This window comes from Pangasianodon hypophthalmus, chromosome 11 (assembly GCF_027358585.1).
Source record: "Pangasianodon hypophthalmus isolate fPanHyp1 chromosome 11, fPanHyp1.pri, whole genome shotgun sequence".
Taxonomy (NCBI): Eukaryota; Metazoa; Chordata; class Actinopteri; order Siluriformes; family Pangasiidae; genus Pangasianodon; species Pangasianodon hypophthalmus.
This window is the reverse complement of record NC_069720.1, coordinates 8,926,075-8,946,788: the sequence shown is the minus strand read 5'-3', so window position 1 is coordinate 8,946,788 and position 20,714 is coordinate 8,926,075. Positions and strand designations below refer to the sequence as shown.

At 38.0% G+C, this 20,714-nt stretch overlaps 1 protein-coding gene across 4 annotated transcripts in view; it reads left to right on the top strand.

Moving 5' to 3' along the window:
* The window catches only part of lrrk1 (leucine-rich repeat kinase 1), a 119,942-nt gene that overhangs the window by 8,496 nt on the left and 90,732 nt on the right, over positions 1 to 20,714 (top strand). For 3 of the 4 annotated variants that reach the window (XM_053238079.1, XM_053238080.1, XM_026930411.3), the window contains one exon: positions 12,211 to 12,377. In XM_053238079.1, the coding sequence (XP_053094054.1) occupies positions 12,211 to 12,377 (167 nt within the window). Of the gene's footprint in view, positions 1 to 5,852; positions 6,051 to 12,210; positions 12,378 to 20,714 lie in introns of those variants that run through there. The other variant, XM_053238081.1, reaches the window with a different exon arrangement.

Below are 20,714 nucleotides of genomic sequence, written 5' to 3'. Positions count from 1 at the left end.
ATACTTAAATATATCATAATCATAATTTTCCTTGCAATATATTAAAATTAATTGTTGAACATTTTGTGTAACCTGGTTAAATCCTGATTTGCATTATTTGGACCGAAATGATTTGTGTGTCTTGGGTCATGTAACTCATTTTCTCATGATTCATCCAAACCCAGAGAAGCATGCATCTGAGATCAGAATAATCTCAGCATACAGGAAATATTTAGCACTCTATTTCGAGCTTTTTAGACTCATTTCCACATTCTTTCTAGGATATATAAGTATTGCAAAGGAACAAACCAGCCAAACATGATATTTACACAATTGTCTTATTTCTCCAAATACAGTGCTATAGATGCTAGGAGCTGTTCAACATTATGCATACTGCTAAATTATTATAATTATTATACTTGCCTCAAATGACATCACTGACATCATAGCTATAGCCATGAGTTATGGCTACAAGCAGCCTATGAAATAATGTCATTGTGGATCTAATATGATGGATGGCCCTAGACTGTAGACATTTTATGCAGTCATTGTTAGCAGATGAATCCAGATGTGTAAGATTCCTACTTGCTGCCTTCCTGATGGAGTTTCAAACAGGTCATAAGTCAGAGTTTATCAAATGTGTTTTTTCCCCACCATTCTGGACACGGTCTAGTGGTGCATGACCTCGCTGACCTCAATTTAAATGGATCTTGTCAACAGCCAATGAAAATTAAGCATGCAACTTGGGTAGTGTGTGACCCTTACACTTATAAAAACTGAAAGTTAAATCTGGAGCCTCTGAGTTCTTCTGTTTGTCGCTCTGGTGAAAACCTTAAAGCTTCTATATAGAACCCTACAACAGTGTGTTTTAAAGAGCATTGCACATCCCCTTTAGGTGGCTAGGAACCCTTAATTATTTAAGGGGCTTTGGAGGAACCCTTCTTATTAGGGGTATTGGTGTATGATTGCCATTTTAGTCACCATAAAAATCTGCTAAAATCTGTCTGCTCATTTTTTTTTTTTTTTTATAATTTGTTGAGTCATATATACTCAATAAAATATCAAATGCAAGTCTCAGCCTTAAATGCTTCACCTCACAGGCCAAACTTCTCAAATGAAAGCCAGAAGTCTGGCGTGTGAGACTGTGCTGCTCCATTTCACACCACATGGATAAATCTGAATTTAAGGGGAATTCCAGGCTGTGTTCTAAACGGCATACTATTGTACTACATAGTATGTCTAAACAGTAACCACTGATGTACTAACATAGTATTTAGTACAGTAGTATGCTGTTTTGGAAGTGGCCCAAGTATTCAAAACTCTGAGGATATCATTTGAATTTGAAATGAACCCAAAAGCTCACTATCACAGCATTTCTGTGTAAGTCTAAACAAGTCTGTTTGGGTTTTCTTAACAACCTGGTCTCTTTTGAGGTAGCTGTTGCTTGAGCAAACAATATATTCTGCACTGAAAGTCTCTTGTTCACTTTAAAAATAATAATAATAATCTATACTTATTTATCTATCCCTCTCTCTCTCTTTCTCTCTCTCTCTCTCTTAATTCTACTCAAATCAAAGAGGCTTAATTCCTGATTTATTGAGGAATTAAGTCTTTCGGGGAAGTAAAGACTGGCATAACCCATAAATGAATTCATTATTCTTCTCAGAATTTATAAGGGTAGAAGAAGGACAAATTTAGATGTTAAATGTGAAGAGGAAAAAAACTTAAAGGAAACAGAAACTTGTCTAAAAATCCTCACAGCAGAAGTCTCAACACTCTTTGACCTGCCAGATAAGTCATTTCATACAGCCACGTAGGAGCAATTTCATGACTTACCAACTCAGTTACCAGGTCAAACAGCAATCCAGTGGAAGCACTGAGTCCATGTTCCAAAACACGATCCCAAAGTGAACAAGCCATTCTAGTGTGTATTCAGATAGTGTGTATACACTGGAAATTTTGAAATCTAATTCATCCTGACCCTGGAAGTGTGGTTCTGCTCAGTGAATGTCACCACTCCCCAGAGTCTTGAGCAGACCTGTGAGAGAACTAGCCAAGATTTATTGAATTGCCTAAATCAAAGCAACTAGACTTCTGGTTTACATTTACAGTGTTTGGCAGATGCCCGTATCCAGAGCAACTTACAGAAGTGAAAGTCACATTTTATATTTATCTTACGTATACAGCTGAGCATTTGAGGGTTAATGGCCTTGCTGAAGAGCCCAACAGTGACAGTTTGGCAGTACTGGGATTTGACCTGATGACCTTCTGATAAGAAGTCCAATGAGCTAACACTGGAACCAGAAAAAAGAAGTAAAGGACTAAAGCACTGTTGCATCACTCTGCATCAGCTGCATTAGTTAGAGATGAAGCGAGAGTCTTGATTTTAATCGATGTTTTCAATTGGACAGCTACTTAGGCATAGTGAAATATAAAAACTCTGGCACTGCAGCACAGACAAAGCCATTTGCCATATCATATCATATGTGAAAGTCATTTGTGTGCCAAAAACTGATGAATGATTGGTGGGTTGATTCTTTTTGCTAAGCTTTAAACTGAAACCAGAGCAAACATCTGCATACTGGTTATGGTTCGAGGAACCTCAGCATCTGCTACTTATAGAAGGAAGAAGTGAAACACAGCACAGCTCCAAATAGGTGTTGATAAGCATCTGCTATATTAGTGCTTTAGCTAAGGGGAATAAATAATAAATTCTATAGTGACTCACATAAGTATTCACCCTCTTGATCTTTTACACATTTTGTAGTGTAACAACCTGGAACTGAAATGGACTTAGTTGGGATTATTGCCATTCGATTTACACAATATGTCTAACATTTGAATATATTTTTTATTGTGACACAAAGGGTAATTTAACCATAAAAAGATATTTGGTAGGTGCAGAATATTCACCCCCCTGGGACAATACTTGGTAGGACCATTTTTGGCTGCTATTATACAGTGGATATAAAAGTCTACACATCCTTGTTAAAATGGCAGGTTTTTGTGATGTAAAAAAAAAAAAAGAAACCATGTCAGAACTTTTTCCACCCTCAATGTGAAATTACAACATATAAAAATTAAGTGAAAAACAATCAGAAACATTTTAAGGAAAAATAGGAAAAAAAAAACTTACAACAACCTGGTTGCTTAAGTGTGCACACCCTCTCATAATTGGGGACATGGCTGTGTTCAGAATGAACCAATCACATTCAATCTCATGTTCAAAAGTAATTATCATACATCTGTCATCAGTGAAATTATACTGATTAACCCCAAATAAAGACCAGCTGTTTCTATAGGATTTTCTTCACATCTTCTTGGTTTCATCTGACTTCTGAAGCCATGGTCCTCAAAGAGCTTACAAAGCCTGTACAGGGTCTCACTGTCGAAAGGAATCGGTCAGGAGAGAGGTACAGAAAATTTCCAAAACATTAGATGTACCATGGAACAGTGTGAAGGCCATCATCAACAAGTGGAGAAAATGGAGCCACAGTGATATCACCAAGAACAGGATGTTCCTCCAAAATTTATAAAAGGACAAAACAAAAACTTAACTGCATAGAGACCTACGGCAAGATTAAAGGAGCTGCAGCTGCTGTGTTTGGTGCAAAAAAAAAAAGCACATCTCCAAAAGAACACCATACCCACAGTGAAGCATGGAATTTCCCCTTTTGCAGGACAGTGACCCAAAGCATACATTTAAATTAACAAAGGAGTGGCTTAAGCAAAAGAAGATCAGTGTTTTTGAATGTCCTAGCCAGAGCCCAGACCTGAATCCAACTAAAAATCTGTGGAGTGACCTGAAGCGAGCTGTGCACAGGAGATGCCCTTATTATTTGATGGATCTAAAATGTATTTGCAAGAAAGAGTGAGAAAATATTGCCAAGTCATGATAGTGCCACGCTGATAGACTCTTAGCCACAAAGACTGAGTGGTGTAATAAAATCAAAAGGTGCTTCAACAAAGTATTAGTTTATTATATTTATTTTTCCTATTTTTCCCTAAAATGTTTCTGACTGTTCTTCACTTAATTTTTATATATTGTAATTTCACACTGAGAGTGAAAAACGTTCTGACATGACGTATCTTGGTTTCATTTTTTTACATCACAAAAACCTGCCATTTTAACAGGGGTGTGTAGACTTTTTATATCCACTGTAGCTGCAAGTCTTCTGGGCTGTGTCTGTATCAGCTTTGCACATCTACATCCTGATATTTTGCACATTCTTCTTGACAAAATTGCTCAAGTTCTGTCAGATTGGAAGCAGTTTTCAAGTCTTTCCACAGATTCTTACATATCATGCAGATTGGCTTTTGCTGGGTCATTCTGAACAACTCTAGTGTAGCTTTGGCAGTATGCTTAGGTTGTTATCCTTTTGGAAGGTGAATCCCAGTCTCAATTCTGAAACTATCCTTTTGTTGACTCGGATTTGTGTTTGGGTTGTTGTCGTGCTGGAAAGTGAAATTTTTTGCTGTTAATCTTTAGCTGTCTAACAGAGGCCTGCATGCTTTTTGCCAAAATAGATAGATTTGGAGCTATCCCTGAGTCCATCTACCTTGACTAGAGCCCCAGTCCCAGCAGAAGAGAGGCAACATCATAGTACGATGCTGCCACCACCATGCTTCACCTTGGGTATTGTGTTATTTGGGGTGATTGTATGTATGTTTTGTCAGACTTTTAGAAGTTTAGGCAGACTTAGATGTTCTTTTTTATGAGAAAGGGCTTCTGTCTAGTAATCCTACCCCACAGCTAGGGTGTTAAATATATGAGAGATTATTGTCACATGCACAGAATGACCAGTACTTACCAGATATTCCTGCAGCTCCTTTAATGTTTAAGGTCTCTTGGCAGCCACCCTAATAAGTGAGAAATTCTTTTGTATCACCAGTCGGTTGAAACGAAGATGATGTCAAGAGTCAGAATCACTTCACTGATGGCAAGTGTATGATAATTACTTCTGAATATGAGTGTGATTGGTTAATTCTGTGCACAGGCACATGCCCCATTATAAAAGGGTGTGCATATTTATGCAACCAGCATATTGTAAGTTTTTTCTTTTTCTTTTTTTCCCCCAAAAACTTTTGTTTGTTTATCACTTGAATTTTGTTGGTTGCTATATCACATTAAAGGTGGAAAAAGATCTGACATGATTTATCTTTTTACCACAACTCCCGCCTCCTTTAATTTTAACAGGGTGTATAGACTTTTTTTATTTACACTGTATATAAACTACGCATCCCCTTTTAATGTTTTGTGTTGCTTTATTATTTTGCTATATTAAATCATATTGGATTTGGGGGAAAAAACAAATGCCTACATAGTGATTTACATCTATTAAAGTATTTAATCAAGAAATAATAGATTGCATAACTACTGGCAATCCAAGGTGTATGGGGAGTTTTAATGAACATCAAGCCCAACCAGAAATTCTCAGTGGAAACAATACTACATGAAAATGAACAATTATTTTCTCTTAATATACACTTGCATGCTGTAACACTGCAATAGATTCAAGCTTGTCAGAGGTTTGGCTATCTCAGCATCAGCCATAGAAGCGCTGCTATTAGCACTGAGAGAGAATGTGAGTGCGTGTGTAGGATAGTGTACATCCTTTCCTCATATCTCAGTCCTGTCACGCCTCCACCATGTTTATGTGACGGTGCGCCCACACAGTCTTGCCACACAGTCTTGCGATGTATGAAATGATTCCAGCCTGCTGATGTAAGTCATCTAGGGAGGGACAGCAGGATTCTTCTTCCCCGTAACAGCCCACTGGGAGCACTACAGGGAGGGTTGGATTTCACCGCCTAATGGAGGGGGGGGGGCGGGAGGGTTGGGGTGAAGTGATAGCGGTGGTGGCTAACCTTGCCATTAAGGACAGGGAGCAGGGAAGACAGACAAAGAGATACTGAGAACGGTAGCATACTGTCATGCTACCAGATTCAAGGTAACGCTACTACAACCAGGAGATGTGAAGCCATGTCAGGCAGGCTAGGATGATGTCTATGTCCCATGGATGTTATGGATAAGGAAGCAGATGTTGGACATTCTCCCAAAGCATGAGAAGGTATGTTTGAGCTGCTGAATCCACATGAAGGCAAAAAGAGATGGAGGGAGAAATAGGGTCAGGTTACATACTGCATTGAATGGCTGCGCTCCAGTAAACTCAGTGCTGGGGCTTTAGATGTTCAGATGATGGCTGTGATCAGATTGTACTCTCCAAGAGTGTACTATCTCCAGAACTCTCTTCGTGTTAAGCTTAGCATTATGGGACTCAGAGTTCATGCAATAAAGAGATGTGATTGGATTAAAATCGTTTGTAACCCAGTGCTGGAGTGAATTCTGGAATCCAATTGGTCAGGAAGTAGTGATTAATTTTCTATAACAGCATCTCTGACAGAAGTTCAGGCTGCAAGTCGAATCACAGGTTTGTATTAGTGTTCGTTCTCATTTCTGTAGTAACAGCTAATTAACATGGACTTGTATGGTAGATGCTCGACATAATCTAAGGCTAATAATAAACAAATTTAAAAACAAGTTGTTATATATCGAAGAAATGAATGTAAGCATTGATGTGGTGAAGTTCTCTAAAAGGAGATGTTTATGGAAGGAATCTACAGTGTCAGCACTTTGAGATGGTCAGTAAGTTTTCTGCCTGACATGATACGCTGTGACTTTCCTCTTACTATTAACTTCGAGTGAGAGAGAGAAAAATAGAGAGGCTGATGAGAAGTGATTGACTGTTTATAGCTATTATAACATGAGTAACAGGAACTAACTTGTTTCATAGATGTTCAACAACATTAAATATAACTATAAATGGTTAAAAAGTACAACATGGCTCTTGAGTGGCACAACAGAAAGTCTTTTGCCCTGTTGTCCGTTGAGTCTGGACAACTCTCACCCCATCACTCACTAGTGATATTAGCCAATCGTGTGCGTCTGGGAGCTCGGGTATGTGGAAGAAGGCAGACAGCACTTTCTTTTGAGTGTGTTAGGCTGCCCTGAGCAGCAGTTTGGCCGGCCTCATGTGTCTTCTGTATAAAAACTATGAGGCTAATGTTCATAACAAGTAAGGGAAGTCAGTGTCACCCTCTGAATTATAATATAGAATTGTGTACTGAATGATATCTTTCGTTAATTTATTCCTTTAAAAAATTTGGCTGCTTGTGTACATACTGGATCCAGATTTTATTTGTCCACCATGACATCAACAAACCCAAATAAAACACAAGCATCTAGACAACTCCATACACCACTGCTGTAGTGGTGTAGAAGTGCTGGGAGTCTTGGATGAACACATCAATCAAACATACATCGTCAGAATATTAGGCCACACCCAGACAGTTCTCAGATCCATCTAACATGCACTACTGCAGTTCAGCAGGTGTTTAGAAATATTTCTTTTTTCCCCCCAAACTACGACAAAATGTTACAAGCAGTGTCACTATTTCACACTGTTTTCCCCTGGAAATATATCTAAATCTCACTGATGGAAAAATTATAGCTTTTTTTTACTCAATCTTTCAGTAATCAAAGTCCAAATAAACATTCTGAAATCTAGATATGTGCCAAAATGCATTTTTCATGTCTTGATAATCATCTAATAGTTTATGACAATTTACAATATCACAACTACACATATTCAAATAATTAAATAACCATTCATTCTGAATAATGATACAAAATAAAATGGCTAGAAATTGCAGATAAATCAGAAATCAAATGGTAATTGCGTCTTGAACTGTGTTCTCTAAATATATTAAAACAAAACATTAAAACCTACAAGTTATAGTATGCATATAAGAACAAAATTCATTAGAAATATTCAGTCATGTCACCTCAATCTGAACTGAATTTCCTACTATCTTGTTACAGTGGCACAGATCATGTGACTTGGATATGATAATAATATTTCTTAGACACAGCAAATGATGTTTAATCTGATTTTGGCTGCTTTGATGTAGGACGTGGACAGAAGCTGTTGTGCTTCCAGGATCCTTTCCTTTGTCAGATAGAACTGAATATTTTGGTTTGATAGCTGTGTGCTTGGACAGTTGTTTGTTAGCTGGTGTATTTTTGATGACTAAATATAATCCAGAGTTGGTGTACAGTGTAGCAGGAGATGAGCTGTAAGAAATGAGAGACATATTTCTAAACATTTTAGCACTGTAATTGCTGGAGGTGCATTTTTTTTTTTTTTTTTTTTTTTTTTTTTTTTTTTTTTTTTTAATATAAAGTATTGTTACACCCTGATGCCCATGTGGCATCAGCTTCTCTTGTTTAATAACCAGAGAAAGAAAAAAAGCAGAAACTCTTTTGCAGAAACAAATTTGGAATGTATTATATATTTAAATGTAATGCTCTTTATGCTGAGCGAAACACCTCAATGCTGAAGGTATAGCGCCTGCTACTCGATCTGAATCCCACCATCTGCAGCACCAGATATCAACTGATATTTAGATGTCAACATAAGTTCATTATTTTCTAATAACAGCATATCCCGAAATGTTTTATTCTTCCTATACCCCAGCATTTTGCCAACAATTTCAATTTTTTTTTAATGAAACAATGGCATGTTATACCTTTTATCTATTTCTATTTCTATTTAATGTTGTGAAATGTCTGCAACACAAGTTAGTTCCTGTTACCACTTATAGCAGCGATAAACAGTTGTCCTCTAACAGCCTTTCTTTTTTTTCTCTCTCGTGAATTTACTAAAACAAAAAAATGCAGCTTGTCGTGTTAGTGAGAAACCACAAAGCCCTCCGCCCTGAAGACTTTGTCTTGCCTGAAACGTAAAGTTACAGGTGCTACCACTGACTGTTACAAAGTGCTGGCACTAGAGACTCCTTCCATAAATAGTATCTCCTCCTAGAAAACGTCACCATATCAACAGTTACACGTTTTTTAGAAATCTGTTAAAATCCGTTTTATTACTAGAGAAATGATAACATATTATAACGACCTGTGGTTTGACATGCAGCCAGCACATGTAACTGCGATTACAGAAAATTAATCAACACCTTCTGACCAATCAGAATTCAAGAGCACTGTGGTATAAATTATTATATGTTATTTTATTATATTATATTAAATCCATACATCAAGCCTATTTTTGAGTCACACAGATTTACGGCCTTTGCTTCATTAAGTGGAAATACACTTTTCGTTGATCGCTTAGATTATTCATGGATTACATGTGCGATACTGTGGCATACTGAGTGGCCTAGTGTTTGACATGGATGAGTTGCAGTCAATTAAACTCCAATTAGCGGTAACAAAATGGATCCAGTAAGTTCGTAAGATCATTTATGGAGGTCAATATGATATTCTTTGCCTGCATCTGTTACCCATGCTTTTCTGTCTCAGCTTTGCTTCTTACCGCATACTGGCTTGGATAATGGAAGAGTTAGAAGGCTGATTCTGGATTTTCAGCTGTCCTTTGTGTGCCTTGTGAATCCTTTAGGACTTGAGGCCTGGCCCAGCAGTGAAACCAAAAGGCAGCACATTGTATTGATGCAGGGCTCGATTTGTCTAATGGTTACTCTCCCACAGGCTTTCTCCAGCCAGCCGACTTCAGCATGCTCAATTATTCATATCAGCCCCTTTGTATTGCAATCACACACACATAATGGATCTTTCACCCAATGATGTGGGTAGCTGCATTGACTATATAGTACAATCAGTCTGTGAGATTATTTACTGCACAGTTTGGTTGTTTGCTTGCTCCATTCTCAGTTCAAACTGCACAGAGAAAGTTGCACAAGCAAGATAACTGTGTAGTAGCTGAGTGGTTAATGGCAGCAGAAAGGTGTACCTATGTGTTTCTGGGAGATGTAGGGACAATGAGAAACTTCACGCGAAGAACCGTATATACAGTAAAGCAAGTTAGCATCGAACCGCAGACTTGGGTCTGTGAGGCAGCAAAGCTACCCACCGTGCCACCATGCAGCCTGTAATCACTTAGCCTTTCTACACTGTTAAAAACTTATAGATGGTAATGTGAACTGGGCAATGTACTTAAACTGGTCTCATTATATTAGGCCAGATAGCACTTTGTTGCAGTGTAGATATTAGGTGTGGGGAAAAAAAAGTGGTACAATCCATAGTAGCATTTTAAGGATTAAAGCAGCTTGTGAAGACGATCACTCTTAGCCTGTGGTAATTTATTAGAAATAATTTCTAAATAAGAGAGTTCTCAGATTAAATTGTTAAATTGCTTAAATGAAGCTCTTACCTCAGTCTGAGATTATACACATTTTTTCTGATGACTTCAATGCTTTAAACCAGAAACTTCCTGTTCAGTTTGTAACACCACACTAATGTGTTCATACTGTATATGTTTCTCGTTCACATTTATCTCACGTGCAAGTTCTTGCGTTGTAAAGTCTGGTTAGCACAGAAGCATAGAGGACATTTTTGCCCCGTTCTCACCTGATCACCGGAGTGACCGGTGGACAGCCGAGCCGTGGACGCATAGCCGTTCACAGCTGGCATTGTGCATGCGTCTCCAGTGACCACTTGTGATCGGATTTTCTATCTGTCACGCACATTTCTTACATCAGTCGTCTTCTTCATTTATTTTCAGACAGAAATGTCCCACGAATCATATTTCATGTACCTGTATGCACTGTTTCAAACGTTTTAATCATGCGGTCTACTAACGAAATTTATAAATGAATAAGAGATGAGACATCAAATGCAGCTATGAAAAGCAGCTGTGTCTGCTGTTGTGTCTGCTGTTGTGTCTGCTGTTGTGTCTGCTGTTGTGTCTGCTGTTATAACCCAGTGGCAGAGAGCTCTACTATTTAGCACTATTTCCAAACAGTATATGTATTTTCCAGCTAGGGCAATGACTCAGTCAATTAGGCCGTCCTTCGTTGCTGCCTGGGATGCATTGAGACATATTCGCATTCACACTACAAATATGATGTGGCCATGTGCGTCCCAGACCACCTCCAAATGTGGTTTCAGTTTACAATGTGTATTCGATTCACATTTGACCCCTTTCACATCTGTCGCACTGCCCACTTACACTCCTATCACCCAGGATGCATGTTAATGCTGGGTGTGAACCAAGATCACACTTGTTTAAAGACGTCTTTAAGCAGACTGACTGTTTTTACCACCGCATTTGTTAAACTGGCTCCTTACCTAACAGCAAGATAGCCAAGGCAAGGTTAAAAACAATCATGTCATTTTGCTCAAATTTATTTACTACTTCTTATATTTGAGGTCTAAAAGCATGTTATAGGCAGAAAAACCTGGTTTCCAGAATTCTGACACAGCAACATCTGATGGGGTTTCCCAGGCTGCCTCATATTCAACGTGTAAAAGACTAATTTAACACAATCAGTTTGTTCTCTGTTGATTTAAAATCGTTTAAAAGCACAATAAAACTTATTTTAAGATTGACTGAGTAGTTTGTGAAAAATAATTGCGATTCTATTTATTAAGCAAAATCATTTGGATTATCGTATTAGCTAATAATACATCCATCACCTTTTATCCCAGTGCTGATAACTGAATCTAAAATTAGAGAATTGATCCTGAGTTTTACAACTGAGGTCAGACGTATTGATTGTAATCAGCAGTGATTGTTGTCTCTGCTATCATCAGCTCCCTGTGTGTGTGTGTGTGTGTGTGTGTGTGTGTGTGTGTGTGTGTGTGTGTGTGTGTGTGTGCGTGCATGCCAGGGAAAACACTTGGCATGAATACTTGATGTATCTTGTTTGTCCAGTCATTTGTGTGTTTTTATATTGAACACTCAGGTGTGTGTTACCGTAAATGTGTGTCTGTCTGCAACCTGCCAAATTCTCCCACCTCTCCTCCCACTCTGATTACTTTATATAATATATATATATATATATATATATATATATATATATATATATATATATATATATATATATATATATAGCTCTATTCCTCACAACCTCTCAGTTACTGTAAATACCAGCTTTAAAAAGCTGCACATACATTTAAACACTTTTCTCTCTGCTGATGTGGAGTGCCAGAAGTCCACGGTGACAACAGTGTAATGGTCTTCTTCTCAGTGCTGTAGCTCCGAGGGGAGTGGTGTGTGAATTCTTTATGAGGCTGACCTGATTTTTTTTTTTCTGCTGCTTCTTTCCCAGAGCTGTGTGCTAGCTTTACTATTAGCATTTAGCACCCACCTCTGTGGCTAAACTAACCCACCACTCTGCTGTTATGCCCCGATACAGGCGGTGCAGAAATGGGAGCCAAGCAGTCGGCGGCAGGGAGCGCTGTCTTGTCCCAGTCGCCCACCCTAGAAAACATCCGTGAGGCTTACGGGCAAGGTGAGGAGCGCAAGGCGCACGAGCTGATCCGGCTTGCCTGCCAGGAGAACGGCGGAGGACGAGCAGACATGGTAAGACAGAACCAGATCAAACTGCCTTGCCAGCTATGGATATTTCTATTGTATCACCTCAATTATAGGAAAAAAAAATCTTTAGTTATTGCTTACAAAGTATGCCTTCCTCTCGTAGACATGGCCGCATTAGATGTTATTGATTGTAGAACAGTTAATGTAATAACCTTGCTTTGTCAACAAATCCAATCTAGAGGCAGTACATCATGCATCAGGAGATAATGTATGGGAAGTAAGTTGACATAAATATACACAGGAGCTGTTTCTCTTGACATCATAGCAGTTTTTTCATTAAGGAAAACTCACACACTTACACAACTTTTCTCTTACACCAAATGCATTCGAGAGTCAAGTCGTGTTCAGTGTCCAGTGATTGCTTCTGGAGCTATGAGGCTAATGTAGCAAAAAAGTATTTGGGAGTCTCTCTCACCTAAAATCCTGTCTGTAATCATCTCTAATTCATCATATACCAGATTCAGAAGATATTAACTGTAAAACATGATGTTTGAATCAGTTAATACTGAAATTGCACAGTGCAGTATTCAGACCTCAGCCATAAATACAGACTTAAACTCTACAGTAACATGTAGAGGTGCATGCTGGGCAAAGTTTACGAAAACAGAGGTGTGTCTACGTTGTATGCAATATGCAATCTAACATTTTATCTGACATTGAACTCCATGAAGTCTTTGACCTTGAGGTCAAGGTCCTTAAAGTTTTTTTTTTTTGCATGATATCAGTTCAAGCAGTATTAATTCCAGTGCCACTGGCTGACAGTTTGTTATAACCACAATATGTCACCCTGACACACATTTTGAATGGCATAAATACACCTAAAAATGGATTGGGTATGTACATTCCAAAGCAACATTAAATATACAGGTGACATTATGAATGAATTGTATGAATTTATTTATTGAATGAAAACTTGGAAAAAAAAAAATCATGCAGACACATTACTAGTTCAAGACCTCAGGTTTGTATTATATTTGCATTGTCATGTTACGTTGTTTGTCCAGTTTACTGCAATTACCAATGGCAGCACATTAAATAAAAAAAAAAACAACAAACATACAAACAAAAAAAAAAAACCCTAAAAGAATAATTGTTCGTGACTGTTCACTTACTTCTGGGTTTTCTCTCCTGGCTAAACTTCACACATTCTGCTGCTGTTGGTATAAAATATCTGGCTATGTGCTGTATGTGCTGTATCAAGTGCTATTTTCTAGGCCTTCAGCCAACTATTGTGGGTGGAACCCATATTGTTAAATTGAGAAATTTGCACTGAACATTGGATTAATATGAATTTGCCTAATCAGTCTGCAAGCTTTAAAGTAAAAGTGCTTGATCTGGACAGAAATGTACAGTTTGGTTATTTGCTTAAAGGCAGTTGTCGAGACATAACTGAAGAGCTCCTGTGCTAAAAGCTTTGGCTTGACCTGCACTCGGGTCATTTTAGCAGTCTGAACTGGTCCACAAATTCAAGTGAAGTGCTACAACTGGCGTTGTGTGTGGTGGTCAGATGGAACCAAAATCAAAATGTTTGGTCATGTACACCATCAGCATGTTTGCCAACAAAAGAAGACTACACACAAGGAATAGCACCTGATACCCCATTGCATAATATGGAGGTGGATCACTGATACTTTGGGGCTGTTTTGTGGCTAGTGATTTATGGGCTCTTGTAAAGACTCTTAGCATCATTAATTCTGCTAAGCACCAGAAAAGGATATTTCAGCCCCAGACCTGGTTGCCTCTGCCAGAAGATTTCAACAAGATGAAAAGCTAAACATACTTCTAAATCTACACAAAAATGGTTTAAAAAAAACACAAAATCAGTGCTGTAATGGACCGAGATCCCTACACAAGTGTCTCCAACCTTGTTAGACAGGAAGAGACTCAGTGCTGTTATACTCTCCAGGGCAGCTGTCAGAAACTATTAATTGGAAGGGTGTTGCAGATTCTGAAAGCAGTATTATATAATAAAAAAATAAAACTATACAATGCCCTTGTATGTTTGAGTTCAAAATATCACTTATTGAATGTGCTATTCTTTTTATATATGAACATTTGCTCATTTTCATGAAGGGTGCCAATAATTCGGAAGGGCACTATATACAATTATTTTGGTATCTTTCATTTTTCAACACTTTTCTACTTAAAAAATAAACAGCTTAGTTCAACAACACATTCACAAAATAGTAACGGAAGCAATGAATGACTGAATGAATAAAGAAAGAAAGGAAGACAAAAAACGGCATTATGTGAAATTTCTAACCATAAAACAATAAAAAAGAACATGGTAGGACATTTTATGGCCTGTTTTTTCTTTTTTAGTGTTTTATTGCCAGGTTGCAAAATACATGTAGAGGCTCACATTAAGAAGGCTCTATTAAGTAAGAAATATTTTAGAAATTATGGACTGAAAAGTGCAACAAAGCAGTCTATGAGTGATTATACTTTACTCACCCTGATTATATAGGGAACTGTCTGTAAGGACTGTTGTTAAATACGGTTATGAGGTTGTAATGAAGTCAGTGCTGATGGAAGGCTTTTTCCAGAATGGACTAATGATGACCAAGCCATCTGTATGCTCTTGCACCTGAGCCTCTATTACTCCATCATGCCAGACTCCTCACTTCGGCCTCTATATTACAAAATACTCCTGAATACACTGAACCCCCAGATCACTTATTAAATAAGAGCATTAAACTAAATATCTTCTGAGGTCATCGTGCGGTGTTATTAGTTTCATTTATCAGACAGCTTCATGTCTCCTCAAAATCAATGCAGACGTTTTGTTTTGGTTTAAATTCTGTTTAGCCTAAGCATAGGGCTGGGTGATATAGACAACATATTATATCACAATATGGATCTTGAAACAATATATATCACAATATATTAAATTTTCTCTAAAATTGATTAAAAAAATGGTCTATACAGTGTAACTGTATGCATTCATGACTGGTCTATGGCATACCTTAGAAATGACCGTTTTCTGGTCAGTAGTCACGTTTACATGGACACTTTTTGTTTCAATCGGAATGAAATCAATCAGATTAATTAAATCGATCGCAGCGTTTACAAGAACGCTGAATAAAGTAATCGGGTTGATATGCGCGTTTACGTGACAGAATCGGATTTGATCTTCTGACATGCGCACAGTGCACGAATACATGTTTCTCGCCGTTCCAACATGCAGATACTAGCAGCCACTCTCTTGCCATTGCTTCTTTTTTTCATTTTAAAAAGCAGACTTAACATTTGCCTATTTCAGCTGCTAATTTGAAGACGACGAGCGCGTGATGTGTTGTGCGGTACTGCGTGTATTTATCAAGCAATTAAAATGCCTCTTCCCGAGCCCAGAACAAGGCGTCTGTGGATGAGGGTCCGAAGCAAGGACTGGTGGGACAACGTCGTCTTGCACCACTTCACAGACGAGGAGTGGAAGGAGAATTTTAGGATGACACGACAGTCATTTATGACACTATGCTCAATGGTGGAGGGGAACATGGCACCTGGTGCCCCAATACCACTGACAGCCGTGCGTCATACGTCATTACGTGATTTGTATGTCATTGCACATGCGCAGAACTATCTGGTTTCATTTTCAATCCGATGAAGTGTTTACATGTCCTCTCCATCGGATTAGAAAAGGTTTAAACCACCCCTTACGATCCGAATGAAATTTTAATCGGTTTTGGCCAATTCATTCCGATTGACGTGTTTACATGTGACTTTTTAAATCTGATTGTGCTTCTAGTCCAATTACGATCGGATTATTAGTGTCCATGTAAACGCAGCTAGTGTCTGTGATTTGTTATACCCAAACCACGTCCAGACGATAGAAGTAGCTCCCTTTTTAGGTACAAGTTCCTCATCTTTTAGTCGCCCTGAAGCCTGTTCTGTGTCTGAGAGTTGCAGGGAGTTTCGCTTTGTGTCACACTCCTCCATGCTTGTTTTGTGTTTGTTACAGCGCACCTTAGTGACGTAAATCAGCTGCTGAGAAGTAGCTTTTGAGACATTGGTGATATATACGATATAGGAATTTTTTTCGATACATATCATATCCTATGATATATATGACCATATTTCACAGCTTTACCTAAAGATAGACTATATTAGTCTGCTAGGCTGCTCTGAAGGGAACTGCAAGCAAGGCTTCTAGCATGGAAACTATCAAGCAGTGCAAGTCAGAATAAAAAAGAGGGAAGTGGTCATCACTTCCTGATACAGAAAAGCTGATTCATCCCAAGGATTCTTTTGCATTCTGAACGTGAAAAATCAGCTGGATCCCATATTGCAAAATGAAGCAATGCTCTGGCAGGTCACACCGGTGAAAGGCCATGGATATGGAGTCATTCTTTTACTGATATTTTCTTCTACTCTTGTAGATCCAACTTGTTTTGCTCTGTTTGTAAATAATAGTGTTGCTAAATTCTCTTGAAGTTTCAAATGAAGCACATAAAATAGATTTTTTCATCTTTCCATGTACCACACATGTATGTACAATTGTATGAATTGTATGTATTTGTACAATTGTATGAATTGTATGTATTTGTACAATTGTATGAATTGTATGTAGTTGTTACCATAAAACAATTAAAAAGAAATGTTAGGACATTTTATGGTCTGTTTTTCTTCTTCGGTGTTTTATTGCCAGGTTGTAAAATATATGTAGAGGCTTACAGATGATATATCAAGAAAGAAAAGTTTAGAAATTACTGACTCACTTGCTGAATAGTGCAACAAAGCAGTCCATAAGTGATTATAGACTGAGGGAACTGTCTGTAAGGACTGTTGTTAAATACGGTTATGAGGTTGTAATGAAGTCAGTGATGATGGAAGGCTTTTTCCAGAATGGACTAATGACCAAGCCATCTGTATGCTCTTGCACCTGAGCCTCTATTACTCCATCATGCCAGATTCCTCACATCGGCGTCTATATTACGAAATACTCCTGAATACACTGAACCCCCAGATCACTTATGAGCATTAAGCATCTTCTCAGGTCATTGTGCGGTGTTATTAGTTTCATTTATCAGACAGCTTCATGTCTCCTCAAAATCAATGCAGACCTTTTGTGTTGATTTAAATTCTGTTTAGCCTAAGCATAGGCGTATAATGAACAGCTGGAGGGAAGTGGATTGCTTTGAAACTTCCTGCCATTACATGATTTTTTTTTGTCTTTGTACTTTTGGGATCTGAACTATCATGGGAACAGGCTCATTGAAACTGGACAGTTGAAGATTAGAAAAAAAAAATCACAATTACCTGGTCTTTTTTTTGATGTTTTGTGTATTCTGAGATGCTTTTCTGCTCACCACGTTTGTAAAGAGTGCTTATTTGAGTTACTATAGACTTCCTGTCAGCTCAAACCAGTCTGGTCATTCTTCTCTGATCTCTCTTATCAGCAAGGTGTTTCAGCCTGCAGACCCTCCGCTCTCAGGATGCTTTTTTTTTTTTTTTTTTTTTACCATTCTATGTAATCTCTAGAGACTGTTGTGTGTGAAAATCTCAGGAGATCAGCAGTTTCTGAAATACTCAAACCAGCCCCTCCGGTACCAACAGCCATACCATGGTTAAAGGCACAGTGAACATTGCTAAACGTAATTATTTAAACTGATGATGTAATGAGGTTAAGTATCGAACCAGCATAATCATAGAGCACTGCCCACGTATTACAAGTCATTATACTACAGTGCTGTCGAATTGTCAAATCTGATTGGTCAGAGGTGCTGATTGAAATAATTTTCGGTAACAGCTCTGACTGTAGTGCTGGACCTAATGTATCTACATAATGTAAGGTTAATTAAAAAAGAAAAACGTCTAATTATTGATATGATGACGCTTTTTGTAGGGAGACATTTTAACATTTTTGGAAGGAGTCTCCAGTGTCAGCACTTTGTTACAGTCAGTACGTTTTCTGCTATGGGAAAGTCTTTATGGTAGAGGAGCACTTTATGAAAGTCTTTATGGTAGAGGAGCACTTTGTGAAAGTCTTTATGATAGAGGAGCACTTTGTGAAAGTCTTTATGATAGAGGAGCACTTTGTGAAAGTCTATATGATAGAGCAGCACTTTGTGAAAGTCTTTATGATAGAGCAGCACTTTGTGAAAGTCTTTATGGTAGAGGAGCACTTTGTGAAAGTCTTAATGGTAGAGGAGCACTTTGTGAAAGTCTTTATGGTAGAGGAGCACTTTGTGAAAGTCTTTATGGTAGAGGAGCACTTTGTGAAAGTCTTTATGATAGAGCAGCACTTTGTGAAAGTCTTTATGGTAGAGGAGCACTTTGTGAAAGTCTTTATGGTAGAGCAGCACTTTGTGAAAGTCTTTATGATAGAGGAGCACTTTGTGAAAGTCTTTATGGTAGAGGAGCACTTTGTGAAAGTCTTTATGGTAGAGGAGCACTTTGTGAAAGTCTTTATGGTAGAGGAGCACTTTGTGAAAGTCTTTATGATAGAGGAGCACTTTGTGAAAGTCTTTATGATAGAGGAGCACTTTGTGAAAGTCTTTATGATAGAGGAGCACTTTGTGAAAGTCTATGGTAGAGGAGCACTTTGTGAAAGTCTTTATGGTAGAGGAGCACTTTGTGAAAGTCTTTATGGTAGAGGAGCACTTTGTGAAAGTCTTAATGGTAGAGGAGCACTTTGTGAAAGTCTTAATGGTAGAGGAGCACTTTGAAAGTCTTTATGATAGAGGAGCACTTTGTGAAAGTCTTTATGATAGAGGAGCACTTTGTGAAAGTCTTTATGATAGAGGAGCACTTTGTGAAAGTCTATGATAGAGGAGCACTTTGTGAAAGTCTTTATGGTAGAGGAGCACTTTGTGAAAGTCTTTATGGTAGAGGAGCACTTTGTGAAAGTCTTAATGGTAGAGGAGCACTTTGTGAAAGTCTTTATGGTAGAGGAGCACTTTGTGAAAGTCTTTATGGTAGAGGAGCACTTTGTGAAAGTCTTTATGATAGAGCAGCACTTTGTGAAAGTCTTTATGGTAGAGGAGCACTTTGTGAAAGTCTTTATGGTAGAGCAGCACTTTGTGAAAGTCTTTATGATAGAGGAGCACTTTGTGAAAGTCTTTATGGTAGAGGAGCACTTTGTGAAAGTCTTTATGGTAGAGGAGCACTTTGTGAAAGTCTTTATGGTAGAGGAGCACTTTGTGAAAGTCTTTATGATAGAGGAGCACTTTGTGAAAGTCTTTATGATAGAGGAGCACTTTGTGAAAGTCTATGGTAGAGGAGCACTTTGTGAAAGTCTTTATGGTAGAGGAGCACTTTGTGAAAGTCTTTATGGTAGAGGAGCACTTTGTGAAAGTCTTAATGGTAGAGGAGCACTTTGTGAAAGTCTTAATGGTAGAGGAGCACTTTGAAAGTCTTTATGATAGAGGAGCACTTTGTGAAAGTCTTTATGATAGAGGAGCACTTTGTGAAAGTCTTTATGATAGAGGAGCACTTTGTGAAAGTCTATGATAGAGGAGCACTTTGTGAAAGTCTTTATGGTAGAGGAGCACTTTGTGAAAGTCTTTATGGTAGAGGAGCACTTTGTGAAAGTCTTTATGATAGAGGAGCACTTTGTGAAAGTCTTTATGGTAGAGCAGCACTTTGTGAAAGTCTTTATGATAGAGCAGCACTTTGTGAAAGTCTTTATGATAGAGGAGTTTGTGCCTTTCAGTTTCTCAGTAACATGGCATGCTGTGTTTTTTTTTATTATTATTCTTATTAACTTTGAGAGATAGTAATAAACAGGGGCTGGTGAGGGAATGACTGTTTATAACTGCTGTAATGTAAGTGATAACAGGAACTAACTTGTCGTGTGGACGTTCCACAAATGCATGAACAAATGAAATGTAACTGTAATCATTTAAAAGGCGTAACATGTAATTCATTAATAAATTAGATTAAAAATTGCTGTGGTATAAGAGGAATTAAACAATTCCATTAAAGTACAAAGTATATTAAAGTTACAGGTAACAGTATCTATGCTTCACATCAGCTGCATCACACCACCCCATTGTAGATTTTCCTACAGCATGCCTTTTCATGTTTTATTCCTTACTTAACTTTTCTCATTAATACAAATACATTTCAAAAATACGTTTGTCTCTATAGCACTTAATAACATCTGATGACAGACAAAAGAGTGGAAGCAATTTGGACACAGAAGTAGCCAAGCAACCAGGTGCTATAGAAATGAAATAGAAAGTCATGTGCTCTATTTATTTTTTGCATCACTCACTATTTTGCTCTATTTATTTTTTTTTTTGCATCACTCACTATTTTGCTCTGTTGTATTACATTAGAAATGTTTTCCACAGTAATAGGTGTTAGACTATCATTAGA